Source organism: Odontesthes bonariensis, chromosome 4, assembly GCF_027942865.1.
Source record: "Odontesthes bonariensis isolate fOdoBon6 chromosome 4, fOdoBon6.hap1, whole genome shotgun sequence".
In the NCBI taxonomy this organism is placed as follows: domain Eukaryota; kingdom Metazoa; phylum Chordata; class Actinopteri; order Atheriniformes; family Atherinopsidae; genus Odontesthes; species Odontesthes bonariensis.
The window spans coordinates 30,107,994-30,126,688 of record NC_134509.1 but is presented as its reverse complement, the minus strand read 5'-3'; the positions used below and the strand labels follow the sequence as shown (position 1 = coordinate 30,126,688).

The 18,695-nt window shown below is 40.2% G+C and overlaps 1 protein-coding gene across 1 annotated transcript; it reads left to right on the top strand.

Annotated features, from left to right (window-relative positions):
* Nucleotides 1–3,607: 3,607 nt before the first annotated feature.
* Nucleotides 3,608–18,690, top strand: LOC142379404 (voltage-dependent calcium channel gamma-1 subunit-like). The gene is made up of 4 exons (XM_075464557.1): nt 3,608–4,176; nt 12,948–13,022; nt 16,003–16,149; nt 16,251–18,690. The coding sequence occupies exons 1-4, from the start codon at nt 3,939–3,941 to the stop codon at nt 16,481–16,483; spliced, it is 693 nt and encodes a 230-aa protein (XP_075320672.1). The 5' UTR covers nt 3,608–3,938; the 3' UTR covers nt 16,484–18,690.
* Nucleotides 18,691–18,695: the final 5 nt, after the last annotated feature.

Below are 18,695 nucleotides of genomic sequence, written 5' to 3'. Positions count from 1 at the left end.
TGTTCAAGACAGGGGGAAGTGGGTCACGATTCTTATATAGAGACTTAAAGTGGGCCAGCTCTTACAAAATAATGCCCCTTCACGATTTCATCAGAAATGGTCTCCATAGAAGGGTGGTTGTCAAGAAGCCATTCTTAAAGGAAAACGTCGGAAAATTTCAATTTTCCTATTTTCCCTGACACCTGTCCCCCAAAATCGATTTCTCACACTGTTTTACATTATTCAACCCATAACCTTGCGCTCCCAGATTTTTTCACTTCTGTCCATGGGCGCAGCCATGTTCAGCCACATCCGGGCATATTTTACGTCAGAAATGCAATTCTACTTGTGCAGCAGAAATAAAATTCTACTTGTGTGGCGGGAGTGTGCTCTAACAAAGTGTAGAGTGTAACTTGGAAATACACAATTATTGAATACTACCTGTATATAGTAGAATTAGAAATTATTTTTATTTCAACATGTATGTTCACATATATCTGTAGTGATAGTCTACAACTGCCTCGTCGGCGTGAAGGAAACCCTTGTAGGTCCCGTCCTACAAGGGTTTCCTTCTCATATTTCCGACTCATATTTATCCCTGATCGCCCACACCGCACAGGAGGGAATCACTCTTCGGAAGCGCTTCCCAAGTCTCCCATGGAGAAAGTAGGTCACCTGCCGGTAGGCCTGGAAACGGTACACAAGGTTGGGTATGGGGTCCGGAAACGCCTCACGGCTCGTGGATACAACCGGTGAGTCGTTAGCATTTGGCGGTGGTGTCGCGGCTGCTGCGACAGCCACTTGTCCATCCTTATTTTTAGCCTTATCCGACCATCTCGGCTGATGGCTATAAGCTAACATAACTTGGATCGAGAGGCTGATCATGATCTGACTCGGACTCAGGCGAAACTTCGCATTCTATCTCCGGGTCAGACCAAGACAGTTCGTAAGTGTCTTCCATTGCTGTAGAAAAAATGTTTGCATTTCTGACGTCATGTTGAGTGAACATGGCGGCGCTAGGGAGGGAGAGCCAGAGCGGTATAACTTGAATTTCAAACATTCGCGAATGTTACTCTCTCGGGCTGACAAATGTAAACAAGGTGAGAAATCGATTTTGGGGAACATGTACCAGGGAAAATAGTAAATTTGAAACGTTCCGGCGTTTTCCTTTAAGGAGGGGAAATGAGGAGAAAAGCCTGAGCTATGCCAAATGACACAAGAACTGTTCCGAAAATCAGTGGCAACGGGTCTTATGGAGGGATGAATCCTCCCCAGAGCCCAAACATTATTGAAGCAGTTGGGGATGCTCTTAAAAACCTTAAAACCATCCTGAGGAGAAATATTCCATGAATGCTGATACTGCTTAGCCTAGCAAGCCAGACCCGTACAGCAAAAAGCTGTACAGGGGTCTAGTGACGCTGGATAGCAGTGTGGGCGGGATAAACGGCTGTCTGTCAAGTTCAACGCCACACAATAGGATGGCGCAACAACCAATCAGAGCGATTAAGAAATTTTACGTAGTCAACGCGACGGAATGTACATTGTGGTTTGTAGTCTATGGCCTGAAAAGCTGATTTCTCTTAAGCTCTAAACTCTGTAAACTTTAGCAACATTTGAAACATTTTCAGGCGAGAAAGTAGTCGTTTAGATCCCCAAGGTGTTGAAAATCTGACAAAATACCGGTTATTTACAATTTTGTTCCCACGAATTCGGCGCTGCTAAAGCTAGCCGCAGTGAGCAACGCACTTCCGGTTTGCCGTTTTGACTACTCTCGTCCCGTTAACGGAATTTGACCGTTCAAATGCCTTACCGGAGAGTTTTGTCAGCTCTGAGACGAAGATCGGCCCGCTGTCTTTGGTACATCATGCTCGCAATTGACTGGGGATTGCTCTCAGATGTAAGTTTACTTCGTTTCCATATAAATCTAAAGAGAGTTTTTTTTTTTTTTTACCTCTCTCTGGAACTACACACTGAAACGTCGCACCTCTGTCGTCACTAGGTAGCCCGGCCTCCGACCCCGCTCCTCACAATTTGATTGGCTCGATTAAAGGAGCACTAGGTAGCATTTTCACCTAAAATTATAGCCTTCAGGAGTTTACCAAAGGTTAAACAAGTCAATGGTAAGCGAATGAAGCCTGTCTCGCTCCCAACAGGGGTCTGTATGCTGAAAATCCCATATGTAACTTCGGCAGGAGCGACCCGCTTCTGAAGTGTCGTGATGCGCGAGAAGAGTCGTTTGTGTTTACGGCACTTAGCTAGGTACTGTATGCTAGCTGTAGTTGTAGGCTATGTGTTCGCTTGCGTTGAAGAGCCAACACCAAGCGTTTCATATTCTGCCTTTCACAGACTGAATATGAAACGTTCGATGTTGGCATTTCCCATCTTTGTGAAATTTCTCCAAGCGTGATCTTGTTCATCTACCATAGTGACCTGCGTTTTAGATCGTGAAGAGACAGGTGATGATGGTGCTCTAATTCCTCCTGAGTTCGAGACGCAGCCTAGCTTCACAAATACATGGACTGACCTGATTAGAATAAGAATAGCGTTTTGATCCGAACAAGAATTGTTGTCTACTCTGCGTTTATTGCGGCGTGTGTTGGTAGTGCCTGCGCGCATCTGTCTAAGATGTAATTTTTGTAAGTGTCTGCTAATACAAAGGAATAACTCCACGAATACACCATGATGAGGGAAGAATCCCATTCAAGATCAGCAACAGTCCATCCATACATCCATTATGTGCCGCTTGTCCGGGGATCGGGTCGCGGGGGCTGCAGCCTGAGCAGAGAAACCCAGATGTCCCTGTCCCCGGCCACTTCCTCCAGCAACAGTATTATAGCATATTATCTTGAGTTCTCGCTTCAGAAAATCTCTGAATATAGTATCTTACGTGGGCAGTCTACACTTGTGAATCAGATGACCTAACTGCACTGACTAAATAACACAACGGCAGCATTCGCCACGATGTTTAGTTAGTGGGTGTGTACAGGTGGGCATTTTTACGACAGTGTAGAATTTCAGTTTGACCAATAGAGATCGCTATACTGCCGCTAAACTACCTTGTATCCCTTTAAGTTTTGATTTGGAACCTTGCAAAACGACCATAAGTGACTAGACTAGCCCCGGAGCAAATTCCATTTGCGGCCGCTAGGGGCGTCTAGATTTCTAGGCTAGATACTGCTGACACAATCAAGAAAAATGGTTAATGTGAACTAACCTATAAAATACAAGCCTGAGTGGGAATTCCAACAGAAATGACTAACAGCAGCTTCGTTCCACCAGGGCAACTCTTCTGTTGTCTGCTTAAACCTTGCCGCTCCTCATTATAAACACATCAATCTTCCTCTTATAAATAGTTTATAGAGACAAATCCACACCCAGGCGTATGGATGGAAACCTGAAGCCGGGGAAACTATTCTCACACTGCTAAAATAAGTATTATAGATAAGAATTTGCATGTTTTTAGGAGGAGAGAAACAGTTTATGTTAGTACGTTTATTATGGCACGTTACGAATCTCAACACACTGGTGCTGTAACCGGATAAGGAAGGAGCCTGACAACTTGACTCACCAGTCACATTTATAGCATACTACCCCCTGAGAAACACACCCACCATGGTAGACAGTCTGATCATCAACTTCTCTGATCTACCTCAACAGCTGACTATCTAAACTTGCAGCCCCTCAGTAGTGCTGCAGCTCATAGTGTGTGGGGAAAGAGGGACTTGAAAGTAGGACAGAGCAGTCTGGCCCCCTTCCTTTCGAACCAGAAGCACAGATTTGCGACAGGGTGAGAGAAGAGTAGTCTACGGTGGAGAGAGAAGGCTTTCTTGGAGACTGAGGAAAGAAGCCTCTGGCACAGACCAGTGTGTCCACTCCGCAGAGCCTCCAGTGATATAGGTTTTGTTCTACATAATCAGGGGAAGAAGATTCACTGAACAGAAATCGCACCACCTGGAATCATGCACAAGCGTACCAAGATAAAGATTGCCATCTTTGTGTTGTTGGTGGGTATGGCATGCATGTTCACGGCAGTGGTAACGGACCACTGGGCAGTGCTCAGCCCACGGGTGGAGAGACTCAACGAAACCTGCGAGGCGGCCCACTTTGGCCTGTGGAAGCTGTGCAAGAAGTACATCTACATCACATCGGAAAACTATGTGGAGGGGCAAGGCTGTGGCCCCATCAGCCTGCCTGGAGGTAAGTTAAAATCAGAGCAAAACGTTTGGAACTGGCACATAAAATGAGATTGAAGCTGAAAGACATTCTTTGTCTCTATGGCTGTGAAGTTCAGACCAAAGGTTTGGCCCTATAATAAGTGAACACTGATTATCATGTAAGGTGTTTCTTGAAACACAGTCCCTGCTGATTAAGTATGAAGCTTCTAAGAATAGGGGTCTTGATGGAGGATCTCCAAGCATGTCATGTGACTTTCTAAATGATATACTGTTACACCAAGAGAGATCCTGTTGTAGCGCACTTGTTTATCACCTTTCATAATGCAGTAAGCTGTCTTTGTCTATTAAAACATCTAAAGGTGTTACACTAGATAAGGTTTGTTTGATCAGATGTTGGGGACTCCACACAGAGTGTTGAAGGTACCAATATGATACAAAGTTATAGAGTGAGACTGATTAGGTTAAAAAAAAAAAAAAAAAAAAAAAAAAAAAAAAAAAAAAAAAAAAAAAAAGGTATAGTATGAGATTTGAGGACCACGAGGAGTTGGAGCATAGATGTTACTGCTGGATTGTACTCATTGTCACATATGGCAGGTCACATTTTCCTGTTCAGCTTTCTGAACTATTATCAAGAAATGAAGTTGAGCGCCATCATAAAACTCAAGTGAGTTGAGTCTGTCCTTTTACCATCTTCAAGGAACTTGATCAGTTCCTTAAAAACTTCCTCATGTCTGTTGAGATTCCATATGTATGATCTCATTACCTCCACTGAGGAGGTTATGTGGTTTATATGGTTTGTTTTTGTCTGTTTTCTTAGCAGGATTAAGCCAAAACTACCAAGCAGAATCAAATGAAGCTTTGTGGAGTTTTGGAACATCGGGCAAAGGAACAACTCATTACATTTAGTTAATTAGGGTCAAATTAATTGCATTTGCAAAACACAGCATTAGCCATGGGAGAGAGTGGTCTCTGAGCTCTCTTGTTGATGGCCGTGTTGCTTATTTTCTATATCATGTATTTCAATGTCAAGCAGACTAAGTGACATACTGTGAAATGTGCTATTTAGATAAGGTTTCTATTTACAATGTAAGTTTTTTTTTTTAAATGACTGTATTACTATTACCATTATTATTAATAGTACAAGCCTTAAATAAAACAGTTTATTCTGGGTTTAGCGTAAAACCTGAACATCACCAACATAACCTTTCCTGATTCAAAGGAGAGTTGCAGTTTTGTGTAACATTGATTAGTCAGATACATGGTTTGAAAGCAGCTTGTTTAACCCAAACTTACAGAGGGTTTATTATATTTGAACTACCTTGGTGAGTGGCACCTCCAGCCTATTCATACTGAAAGCACACTTTAAACATGAGTATAGGTCCTGATATGTTTCAACAGGTCTTAATGTGCTACCAAGACACCAGAGAAAGGATCCAAAGACTTAAGGAGACAACTGTAGATATATGACATCAGATTAGCAAACCTAAGACCAAATGCCATGGAGTTTCAGCTGTTGACAGCTGCCCCTGACATGCACTAATTGGTCAAACACTAGAAAGCATCAGCACGAGTCCTTTACTTTACTCAAAATGTCCAAAATCCATCAGTTTCATGTCACTTTTTAAAGAACAAATCTAAATATAAGTTGGACTTTTTTTGGAAAGACATTTAAATTAGGAAGTTAATAGAGATAGGGCTACTTTGGTCATTTTAGTACATACAACATGTTTTATTAATTTTTTTTTTTTTGTGAGTTTTCCCTCCTTTGTTCCCAAGGGGAACAAAAAGCACGTCCACACATGCTGTTTACAAAAAATCTCTGTTCACATGAAAACGCAAAACTGAAGCTTAGTTGTACAGTGAGCAACTATTTTTACAGGACTGACAAGCAATCTCATAACAATTTTCTGCTTTGCAATGTCTCAGTCAAATGCAACAGCAATCCGCTGAACATAGGAAAATCCTTTCGCGATCTTAAAGTTGTCCCACCAACTCAAGGTCCAACCTGTTCTGGTCCATAACCAGTAATGCTGATGTTGCATTCTGTATCGTTGGAGTATTGTTTTATGTAGCAGTGCTCTACATAACAGATTCAGGTCCCCGACTCCCAGTTTTCAAGTCCACATTACAGCAAGTCAGTCAGTGAAAATTTGACACTTTTCATGAAGGTTTGGTTTAGTGTCTAAAACTGTGTTTTGATTATAGGACGCATAGAACAACATGGGATCCACATACACATGTTTGTGTGTACAGGGACTCAGTTTTGTATCAGAGTAATATGAAAAATAAATGAATAACTAACCAACAGGAAATGATAGTGCTTAAGTGCAATAACAACAAATAATGCAACAAACAAAGTAAAGCATTGTGATTTGTGTGACATTGTTACAAATGCTTTAAATTAAACTTAGAATATGCTTCAACCGTGTTATTGATACTCTCACTTAAGTGGCCGATCGGAATACTTTGGCCACAGCAGTTTACAGGTCTTATGTGTATTCTGATGCTCTAACAAAGGCTCACCTGGCTCTGAACATCTCAAAATAAACATCATATGATATCGGATGCTCTTCTTGCTGCTTTGATAAAAACAGAGACTTTAATTGAATAAAATGCACGAAACTAGTGCTTAACTGGTGCTGACAGCAGACAGCAGCATTTCAAGGGGTTTACGGTGGGAGTCACTCATCTCTAGAATTAGGTCTACGCTGCAGGCATGCTGAGAAGCATTACCGGACTGTGAGTCAGATAAGTGTTTAGCCTGTAAGTCAGTTTTTAGGGACAAGGGTAATAGACACCCCACTAAATCCTCACTACTCACAAAGAGAAACAGTTGACTGATGGTGGCTGCTGGGATTTCTGCACACTTGCTATACTTCAGGGCTGTGCCAGGAGCTGATGAAATGCCTGAGGGTGGTTCATTGATGCAAGCATGTGCTGAATATTCAAAATCAGCTTAACTCATCCTAACATACTGGGCATTTCTGCAGCGAAATGTGGCAAATGTTTCTTATGGAGGTTTTATCTGCATTTTTTACTTGTGATATATATGAATTGATTGTGAATGCACTGATCTGTTATTTAATCATTTGGATGTTTTCTTATTATATTGCACTCATTATAACAAGGCTGTTATTTACCCCTCGCCACATGCCTGTTACAAATACGGTAGTTCTGATGTTTACAGTAATACACATGGCCACCAAAAGCAGCTTTTATTTAAGAAGTAAGGAGATGTGGCAGCCCCATCAGTATCTGGGGGTTTCCCCAGGTCCAATAGCTGTATTTGGAGAGGAACATTATTGTTTATCACAGCCACATGTCCTCAGAGAGGTGTCAACCTCTGATCCAAAACAGGACTCAAACAGAGTGTGAGGGGATTCTCTTCACAGAGAGACATGTAACTGGAAAGTACAGGCTGACTTGTTGTTTAGGTCAAATGCTGACAAAGTACAGATGGAGGAAGGATGTCAGATAACTTGTGATATCTGCATAACACATATCTACATTATATTTTATGTCATATATGTAACTTTTTAAGAAAAATATATGCACAGATTTATCTCAGGACTATTTCCCAGTGAGATGCTGCCATGCTTTCAAATTTGGTTCTCTTTTTGTATAGACATTCAGAGCTGTTGTGGACCGTGAATAAGCTAAAACAGTGAAAAAGCAGCACTTTTCAAAACACTTTTGTTGTCTAATGACATTTGGACAGTTTTAGTGTCCACAGTGAAGAAATGAATTTTTCTTATCGTTAATATTGGGCTCAGCAAGCACTGCTGCAGTTACCAAAATAGATCATGTAAATACTCAGCTGTGCTGAGGGTCAAGTGTTCCCACACAAGCCCAGCATCTTTGTGAGTGACGGGGCCACCTGACAAAGTCAGGCATGACTCTCAGGCTTGCAGTCCCGTCAAACTTCCTGCAGCTTCACATCTCCATGCATCCCACACAGCCACTCACATTACTTTAATTCTCTGGGGATGGGATGTATAGTCCAAAGAAGTGGAATCACTGGTACTTTTAAATACCATACCAACCCAGGGATGGGTAACATATATAGGGACTGTGACGTCTTTAACACCGACACAGATTTGTGTCCCAGTGGTAAAGTGTTACTTTCATTATCTGGAGGGAGTGGGTTTACATTTACAGAGGCAGACAGAAATGAGTTCAATGCAAATGTGGGGACTTCAACAAGCATTACATTTTGCACAAATTTTATCTAAAAGTATACAAAATCATCCTACAGTGAATGTTATTTTGGTAACATGCACATTTCTCATGATCCAAAATACAGCGACGGTTATAATAGAAGAAACCGAGCAAACACGTGGGATCAGCGGTCTGGGCCAAACTTTGCTCCTGCTCCAGACAAAGTTAACTGACAGCTTACATCAAAGCTATAAAAGACACTAGTGTAATACGACAATGTGTTGAGATGCTGCCAATCCAACATTTATACCTGATCTCTGGAAACTTGACAGATTGGCCTATTTGGAACAAGGGAGGTGTTACAGAACTTGTCAGCAGAGCCAGCAGGACAAGAGCCAAAAAAAAAAAAAAAAAAAAAAAAAGATGAGCATGTGACAAATCAGTGGCCTACACACTTCCACAGGTGAATACAGATTCCAGTCTACCACCAGTTTTTCTTCATATTTTGTGAAAGTTAACCAGTGTGATATAGAAGAGATGAAACAATTCACCAGTGACTCTAATGTGTTGCTCTATTCAAATATATATAACAAGGAAGGTGAAGTGAAGTGAAACAAGATATTTTTGACCTGCCAAAGTTTTAAAACTGATAGCTATAAAGGAAACTATGAAAGATGAGATCATGTTTCCTGTCTTGTAAAAGAGAAAATATACACATCATGCATAGCACCAAATGGATAAAGAGGACTGAGACTGATTAATATTCTCTTAAGAAAAATAATTTTAGAGTTTTGCTAAATGGGTGCATTTAAAGAATCCCTCCAGCCTCATATTTGAATGCAAGGTTTCATTCAGAGGTACAACTCGTTGACAAGCCTCTGCACACCCTCATTTGTGCTCGCCACAGTGAAACAGTGGGTCTTGTTGCTTAGTAACAACCTCTGTGTGTTTTTTAAATTTCTTTCTCTTTTATGGCCAGTCTCTCTCCTCATTCATAAAAAAAAAAAGAAAACTTTTTGCGCACAATATGCGCAGCACTTAAAGCTTTCAGTTTCAAAGGGAGGCTTTTGTGAACACTGCAGTGCTGACTTGGCTCATAACCATATGACTCAGATCTAAAAAAAACAACAACTCAGGGTTGTTTCATTTTGGGAGAGGATGGCAGCGTTTTTATTGGTTCCCTGAGTAAATATGATAATCAACACGGAAAATGATGCTGTTTCCATATAATACCATGTACTGCTATTTCCACAGGACAGCATTTCCTTTTTTTAAGTGTCCATGTGGTAGGAGATTAAAACCGTGAAGGGAGACTTCACGGCCACACCATCACTGATATGCACTTGACTTAGCTTGAGACAAACACTTTCAATCTTTCAGCAAACATGATTTTATGTTGTTTTAATGCGAAGACATTCTTGTTCTTTCAGAAACGTACGTTACTCGGACATGGCTTTGCGTGTTAACTGCGATCCAGCCTGCATACCTTTATCACTCAGCCTCAACTGTGTTTACATTTTTACTGCTCAAAATCAACTGCGTGGTATAAGCTAAGTGAAATGCCATCAAGATTTGACCATTAACACAGCCTGTTCCTAAACAGGATTTAATTTGTTATGGACCTGGCAGAGCATCACAAACTATTTAATGTGTCAAAGCACTGAGTGAACGCATAAAGTAACTCGGCTTTATTCAAGCAAATCCCAAAGGTTTAACACCTCATCTGCAGGAGGAAAATTGAATGCGATGGCTCCTGTAACAATGTTTACTTTGAGAGTCAAATCACACAAAGCAGACCATCGTTTTAGAACTGCAATCATTTTTGTGTTAATATCATCTTAAGGTTGTCAGTTTTAAGATGGTTTTAGAGGATGAATATGAGATCTGACACAGTGTGAAGTGTCAAAGGGAGGCAACATATTCACAAGGTGTTCAGCAGGTGGAGATCAGATGACGGTGTGAAAGTATGTGGCCCAAGACTTCAATGCCAGTGTGAAAAGATTCCAGGGGCTATAAATACAGTTTGGGATGCTTATCTATATGAGATTCATTTTAAAACAAAGATTAAAGAGCAGTGTCGGTGTTGCTTTCCCTTGTCTTTGATGGCGATTTTATTTATTTGCCAGCCATTACAATGCAGTTTAACTTAAATGGGTAATATACCACCTTTGGACAGTACTGTGCAAAACAAACAACCAAAATCTGAAGGTGAAGCTTCAGGTACAGCATGTCATTAAGGTCGGTCACACAAAGAGAGTGAGTATCTTTCTCCAAATAAGCCTGTTTTGTCCTAATGAGAGATTAATGCATGGGCGGCGGGTAATGTGGCTCTGCCTTCCCAAATGATATGCTGGGAATTTTGCAAAATATACACAATATATGTGTGCAAGTTATATAGGCTATTATATTGTGTGTGGGTGTTGTCGATTGTCAGCCCCCTGGTGACAATCCGGTCCGGTGATAATACAACAATGTCGTCATCGACCTGGCCCAAGGTGGTATGGGTAATGGGCTGGCATTGTAAACAGCCGGCTATTTTGGAAAAAGCATAAAATGGATATACGAACTTTTTTCAAGGTAAAGGAAAAACAAAAAAAGTAATTCAGAGGCTGTCAGCAGCATCAGTGACACCACACCTGCTGCTGCCCCGGGCACGTTCACCCGGTCACCGGAGAAGCTACAACTTGTGCCCCGCCTCTGAGGACCGATGAGCACGCGACGAGCCATAATGGATGCCTTCATTGGAACGCTTAATTTGTACTGGGCCAGGTCTATAGAACCTATTAAATGGGGGAGGAGTGGTTGTGGCTCGCCGTAGTCTTGTGGATGTGAATGTGCTTGTGTTGTGGTTAAAATATATATTTTTTTTTAAATCCTTAGCCTAAATGCTGGACAGACAGACACTTGTTAGTCTTGGAAATTAATTCCACACCGTCACCGTCATGTCCTCCTTTTTGATTTTGAAACAGAATCCTTGTGTTGTTGTTTAATTATGCTAAATAACTCATTTTTACGCCATTTTTGCTTAAAAAAAAAACCAAAAAAAAACCAACGAACAAAATTTCGGTGCCATGCCAAATGTCGGGTTCACTGACCCGCCGCCTATGCATTAACTGAAGAATATGGTTTATTTTATTCTATGTAGGAAAAGCTAAAATGCTGTACACTCTGACAGACACGTTTATGGCCATCCTGGCTTCATGATATAATTAGGAAATGTGAGGCTGACAGAGAGAGACACACGCTGCATATTCTGGTAAGATCATCACTACAGCCTTATATCTTCCAGAAGGTGAAGACAGAACATTTTTATAGGTGTGGCAATGCAAGTCCAGAACTCTTACTGGGGTGACACAGAAACTGATGTCTTATTATTGTTTTTCCTGCGAAGCATATAACAGTTATAAGTGATATCTTTCTTTCTTTCTTTCTGTTTCGGTCACTTTCATTTCAAATGAAGGCTTACCTCCCTTGTAGAAGTACACCATGTTTACTTATTCCTCAATTGATCAAATAAGATCAGAATTGGTTGCTAGTGATGAGCTTTCTGAAATGCTGCTGAATTTAATTAGAAATCACATAAGATAACTACAGATATGCATCGTTCATCAGTTTTTAGCATTAATCTCCAAAGCTCTAGTAGATTTCCTTCCTGCATTTTTTAGGAGGTTCGGGAGCTTAAGTAAATCCATGGCTTTACTTAAAATGTACTTAAGTCTACTAATGATAATAAAAAAAGAACAAACATATATATAGAGATTTTTGATTTACAAATAAAAGCAAGTAGGCTGGATTACGTTATATTACTTATATACCTTTACCTTATATATATGGATGGATGGATGGATGGACCTTATATACTTATATTAGTTTTTGTAACAACAATCACGTGTCTCTTCTCTGCTGCCCTGTGGAGTCCCTTATTCATTAGTTCTTGGACCAATCCTCTTCTCACTGCTGCATCACTTTTTAGGCACTTTGTCTCATCAGTGTTACAATCTTTGCTAAAAACCAAAAGCATGAATAAATTGTTCTGAGAGCATCATTGCTCAGCTGCTGTGAAATCCTGGTAAGTGGACCTGATAACTCTGTCCCCACAACTGTGAAATCTTCCTCCAGTCATCGAAGCTCATCCAGACCAGCTTTCTTGAGCTAACAAATTCAGATGAATATCTTCAATTGATTATCTTAAACTACTGATTCATACTTTTATTTTCAAATATCTAAATAACTAATATTTCCCTTTGCAAATGCTTCAGTTAAGCTGCTCCAAATTACAACAAACACAATTGTTTATTTCATTGGTCACATCAGTACATCGGTCCTGCATCTTTCTCAGGATGAAGCTTGACCTTTTATTTCTGACCTCCTTCCTCTGCTTAACCACTGATATGATCCTCAAATATTTTCAGAATCCATCTCCTGCTCTGAGTGCAAAACAACAGACGATCGTCCCAATTTGTCCCAGTTTATCAGATTTACAGAAATGTGATATTCTTTCAAATACTTTTTGCCAGCAATCATTCCCGTCCATGTTCTGGTTCTTTCTAGTTTATTTTTGTGTTTTTAAAAGTGACCAATGTCTTCATGTGGTGGAGATCTTCGAACTGAATTTAGTTTTTTCTCTTTTCACAGAGGAAAACTGCACTTACTTCCGGCACTTCACTCCAGGGCAAGATGCTGAGATATTTGACTATAAAACTCAAAAAGGTAGGTTTTTCTTCTTTTTTTTCTGTTTCAATTTAAAGTTGGCTACACTCCATCCCATCAAAAAAATGACATAAAAGATAGAGATCCATCTTTTTTGTTTCATCCTCTGTGTCAACTGGGACATCAAACAAGTCGAAGTAGTTCCCTCACAGTTTCCCAACTGACCTTTCCTACCGGTGCTGCTGCTGTTTACTGTGCGGGTACAGATTTTCTCTTATGTTTCCCATGGCAGCACAGACAACATTGTATTCATTTGGCTGCTGGTGACAAAATCTGTCACAAGGCATAAAAAAAATCTAAAGTAAAACTGCAGTTTCTACTTTATCTTTTGCCAACACGTTGTCCAGCTGGCATACACGGGACATTATGCCTCACACTGTCTCTGCACAAATAGTCACCGGCACTATACACTCATCTTTGTTCTGGAATTAAACTTCCGAACACTTTTTAGGACTTCAGTGATGGTTGAAGGCTGTGTATCATATAGTTTACTCACTGTGTCACAGGATTCACCTGTGTGCGTACTGACACAATGCTAACAAGCTTTCACAAATGCAACCTTAGAAACGGCACAGAAGATATAGAGTTTATACAGTCCACATTTCATGTCTGTGTGGGTTTGTTCCCGCCCACGGTCCCTTCATCTTCCATTCCTCCCATCTTCACATCAGCGGTACTTTGGCCCCACTGAGCCGGTGCGTTGGGGGTCAAACACATGTGGAGCCCTGTCATACTCAATCATTGGGATGTGAATGTGAATAAGCACTCCCTTAAACCTAAACCCCTAGACGTTAATGTAAGCTTTCATGGGTGCCCCCCCCCGCATCCCATCCTCCAACAAACAAACCCACATACTGTACACTCATATGCCAAATCCTTATGATCAGGACAAGTGAGATGCAGAGACCTTAAGTGTGCAGGAATAACTGCAGCGCTGACCTAAGATCCCATGCAAGGTTAGTCACTCTCAACAGAAGCGTTTGGCTATACTATAGTGATCAACTAGGCTGAAGAAACACAACAGATGTATGAGAACACAGACATATCCATTCATACAGCTTGTGTCTAATCTGCCACAGGCAGTTTGCCAGTAAAAAATGTAAATGAAATGTGTGAAGAGAAACTTTTCTAGGTTGAGAAAGGGAGGGAAGTCAAAGTAGGATCAGAGAATTTGGAGGTTCTTCATACATTCTAGAACAAAAAAAAAAAAAAATATATATATTTATATATATATGTGTATATATATATATATATATATATATATATATATATATATATATATATATATATATATATATATATATATATATAGGATCTACATGAATTCTATGGTGTCTTTTCATTTTGGAGGGCCATCTCGTTCCTGAAGGCATGCAAATCTTGAATAAAATTGACTTTCTATTCTTGTTTCTACTTTGAGGCAGTGCACATCGTGCTAACAGAAAGTTTTCAGACTCTTTTGAATTTAAGCATTTTGTTGTTTTAGAATGATCATAAAACAGATTCAGTTCTTTTTTATTATTATTCTCACCAATCAGCAGAAATTATTAACCATGACAAATAATAAAGATATTTAGGACTGAAACATCCAATTAGGATAAATACTCCAAACCTTTGCTATGACACTATCAATTGAGTCCTGGTGGATGTTACATCTGTAGGTGGTCATCCTTGATTAAAACCCACCTGTGTGTAGTTAAATCAATTGTAAATAATGGTTTAAAAAAAGGATAAAGTTTATGTAGACTCTCCAAGCTATGAGGTTAAAAAAAAGAAAACTGTCTCTTGACCCATGAGCTGGGACAGAGTTCTGGAGAAGGATCCGAGGAAGGAAGCAAAGAGTTTTCAATGACCAGCACAATTTTTTAGATCTGCCAGACTGAGCGATAAGGCTCATAGGGCCTCAGTAAAACATGTAAATAAGAATCTGATACAAAAATAGATCCATCTTAACTTCCTTTCTGGAGATGATTACAAAAGGACAACCATGAGTGCAGCACTCTATCAATCCAGCCCAATAGGGAGGCTGCCAAAATGAACAGGAGTGACAGGAAGAGTGAAATGCATCCACCGTTCCAAACAGCTTGTGTGGAGGAAAGCAGGCACTGTGCATCAGCTCATCAATACCACTCCTACAAACCTTTTGTGGGGATGTTTTTCTGGTGAGACCAGTCAGGATAGATTATGATCCTAGTTGCAGACACAACTCTATGCATACACACGAAGAGCAACTAATTTACTCAATAATTCACTCAATCACCAAATTTGAAAAAGAAAAGTAAGTAAATGCACACCATATAGCCCTGTTAGGTCAATGATATGACTTTAAAAAATTTAAACACCTTTTAGCTGGAACAAAGCCTCAAAAAGTTCCTACAGAAAAGGTGCAACATTTGGACTCATGTTTATTTCACATTTCTTCAATCTTTCAGCTGTATGGTGAAGCAAGTCTTGTATGAATTAAATTCTCATACCCTTTTGGTGCTGGTAATCAGGGGTGTTTCAGACTCGAGTTAACTCAACAGACTTAAAATCTATCAGAACACACAGTGTTCAGGGTGATACTCATCCTCCCCTGCCAGCAAAAGATGAAGGGCTCTGACCCCCAGAGGAGTGCCTCTCCCATGGGCATGGCTCACAGGCAAGCAGGCGGCAGATCAAAGGCCTCGGATCCTATCCACCTCTGCTCGGAAAACAAGCCAGCTGCTGTTCCAGTTAAACAGACACTATCTGTAAATACAAAATCTGAAGTACAGTCATGGTGGTATATTTGCCTAAAACATGATTGATTAGAACAAATGTACCATTTACGCAATATAAAGCAAGAGAGCAAATATTAGCTGGATATTTGTAAAAGACTTTTTTAAAACATGCATGAAAATGAAAAATATGGTGGAGCTAATGTGGAAGAACTCACTGATTTCATGCTTTTTTTCGTGGGGTTTAAGCACATCTTTTTTTTTTTTTTAATTCTTTCCAGAGTACAACATCTCTGCTGCAGCCATCTCCATCTTCAGTCTGGCCTTCATGATCCTCGGGTCTCTGTGTCTGGTTGGATCATGTACCGGGAAAAGCAAAGGAAGAGACTACCTCCTCAAACCTGCTGGCATGTTTTTTGCATTTGCAGGTAGGTTCACTTAGCCGACAGAACGCCGCCTTCCCAGCAGGTGTTACATTTTGGAATGCTGAGTCAACATAGACGCTAATACACATCTTACTCTTCCTCAGGCCTTTGTGCTTTCATCTCGCTGGAGGTGATGCGCCAGTCTGTCAAACGGATGATCGAGAGCGAGGACACCATTTGGATTCAATACTACTACGCCTGGTCCTTCGCCTGCGCCTGTACTGGCTTTGTTCTCCTCTTTCTCTGTGGCTTTGCTCTCCTCATCCTCTCCATGCCCCAGATGCCCAGGAATCCATGGGAGACGTGCATGGACGCCGAGCCGGATCAAGTCGAGTGACCATAGGACAAAAACTTTTTCTTTTCTTTTTTTTTGTTTCGACTACAAATGTTTGTCAAGAACAAGAGTTTGTCATCAGCGAATAAAGGTAACTATTGGGGAAACTATTGCTGGTGTTTGTGGATCAGTCATCTTCCAAAGAGCAATTAAATGGGCCTTTTGTGTGGGTTTAGTTTGTTTGCCTTCTCCTGTATGCACAACAAGAGTAAAAACAAAAAAAGAAAAGCAAAGAAAATCAATCATTTTATGTTTTGATCGCAGCTCTAATCTGATGTATAGCTTAAAACTCACCTTCCTTCTCAGCAAGAGCAGAAGTTTCACCAAACAGTTGCTGCAAACACTTGAAACCATTTCAATATGCCTCCCTTTTCATATAGAACTCATCCTTTATTTAGAGTTGATGAGCCGTTTGTAATGTGACCGTGGTCTTACTTGGCCTTCCACGTGTCATAATCCTGCACGTCTTGGCTCGAACCAACTTTACATTCTTAGAATAAAATCATTACAGCAACAGCCTGGCAACAAGCCAAACAGATTTTATTCATAGAATAATCTATGATTTTCTTGTACATAACTAGTATTCTTCAGTATTTTCTATGCTATTGCTAAAGGCACTGATCATCTATACAATGTCGATCTATTTACATATTGAAACTGTACATCTCTACGATTTATTAAGAGCCTTTGTTGATGAAGAAGGTTGCACTGCATTATGAAGTTAAAAAGAAAAGATTTGGATCAAACCAGTTGCTCAGACTGGTTTGTGTGCATGTAGGAGGGTCAAGCTGAATGCTAAACACTCACAGTCTGCAGCACCAACCCGGTTGGAAAAGGTTCAGTTTTAGCAGGTGCACTTACAAGGCCTTTTACTTTTTTGCGCGTGGCCTCGAATCAAGCCACAAAAAAAAATTCTGTTCATTTTCATGCAACACCATGCTCCACCTGAAGCATGTGGAAAATGTGCATTTCAATCCATGCTGGTTACCATGTTTAAAAAAACAAAACCAAAAAAAACTCTTTGATTTGCAGTTTTATACACGGTATATAGGATTGTCTTGGTCGACTGCAGCCTTCCAAACTGAGCTTTTGGGATTACCATAAAGAAAAATGAGAAAAGCTGCATCCATGATGATCTGTTAAATGTGTACCATGCCGGTTTAGCTTGGTTTGATGAAGCAGAATACTTTCAAAAAACAGTTGTGCTGTACGATACACGAGAATATTGTGTGACAACGACAGTCTTTCAATGTGTTTTTACTTTGCTTGATTGTAGTGAAAGTTAATCTGACCTTTTGCACAGAGCCGATGGCGTAATATCAAACCTCAGCACACTGTTGTTCTGTGCAGATATTTTCAGTATAAAAAGGTCTTTGGACTTAATTTCGTCCTCTTACCACTCACAATTTAAAACATACACTGTTCAAAAGTTTTGAGCCACATTAATGCATATTTTGCTTCCAAGGAGACAGGCTTTTAATGTAATTTTAATTTAATTTAAGCAATAGTGCACAAGGGTTTCCAATGGCGTTTCAAAGCTTTTCTTTGGACAGGCACATGACCTGGGCTGAAATAAAGTGGCAACAGGTTTTATCGAGGGATGAATCCTTACCGGAGTCCAGACCTCAACATTATTGAAGCGGTGCGGGATCGTCATCAACGGAACAAACAGCAGCCAACATCCAAAGAGGAGCTTTGAAATGTCCTTCAAGAGGCCTGGAGAACTATTCCTGAGGACTACTTAAAGAGATGACAAGAAAGCCCGTCTAAGACGGTGTTTAGGGATGAAGGTGGTCATACCAATTATTCACGTTCTCATTAGAATTGTACCAACTCTGTTTTTGCCTCATTTACATTTATGTTTGTACTCAATTCAATAAAAGTCTGCATTTCTTTCATGTTTTCCTGGCAATATATCAAGAAATTAGGGGTACGTCAAAACTTTAGCACTGTACTGTATGTATGTATGCAATACCAGTTAAATGCTTGGACATACCTACCCATTTATTTACAAAGTAGATGTCCAAACTTTTGACTCATACCGTGTATCAATTGAAAATCCTCAAAGTAGTGGTGAGTGTTAAGTTCCTATGCTGTTGGTTCTTGTTTTAACCTTTTCATCTAAATATGGCAAGACCTTAAATAAGTTTTAGAATGCAGTACGTTCTGTGTGTTTGTTATATAACTTTGTAAGGAAAATAAAATCTCAATGGCA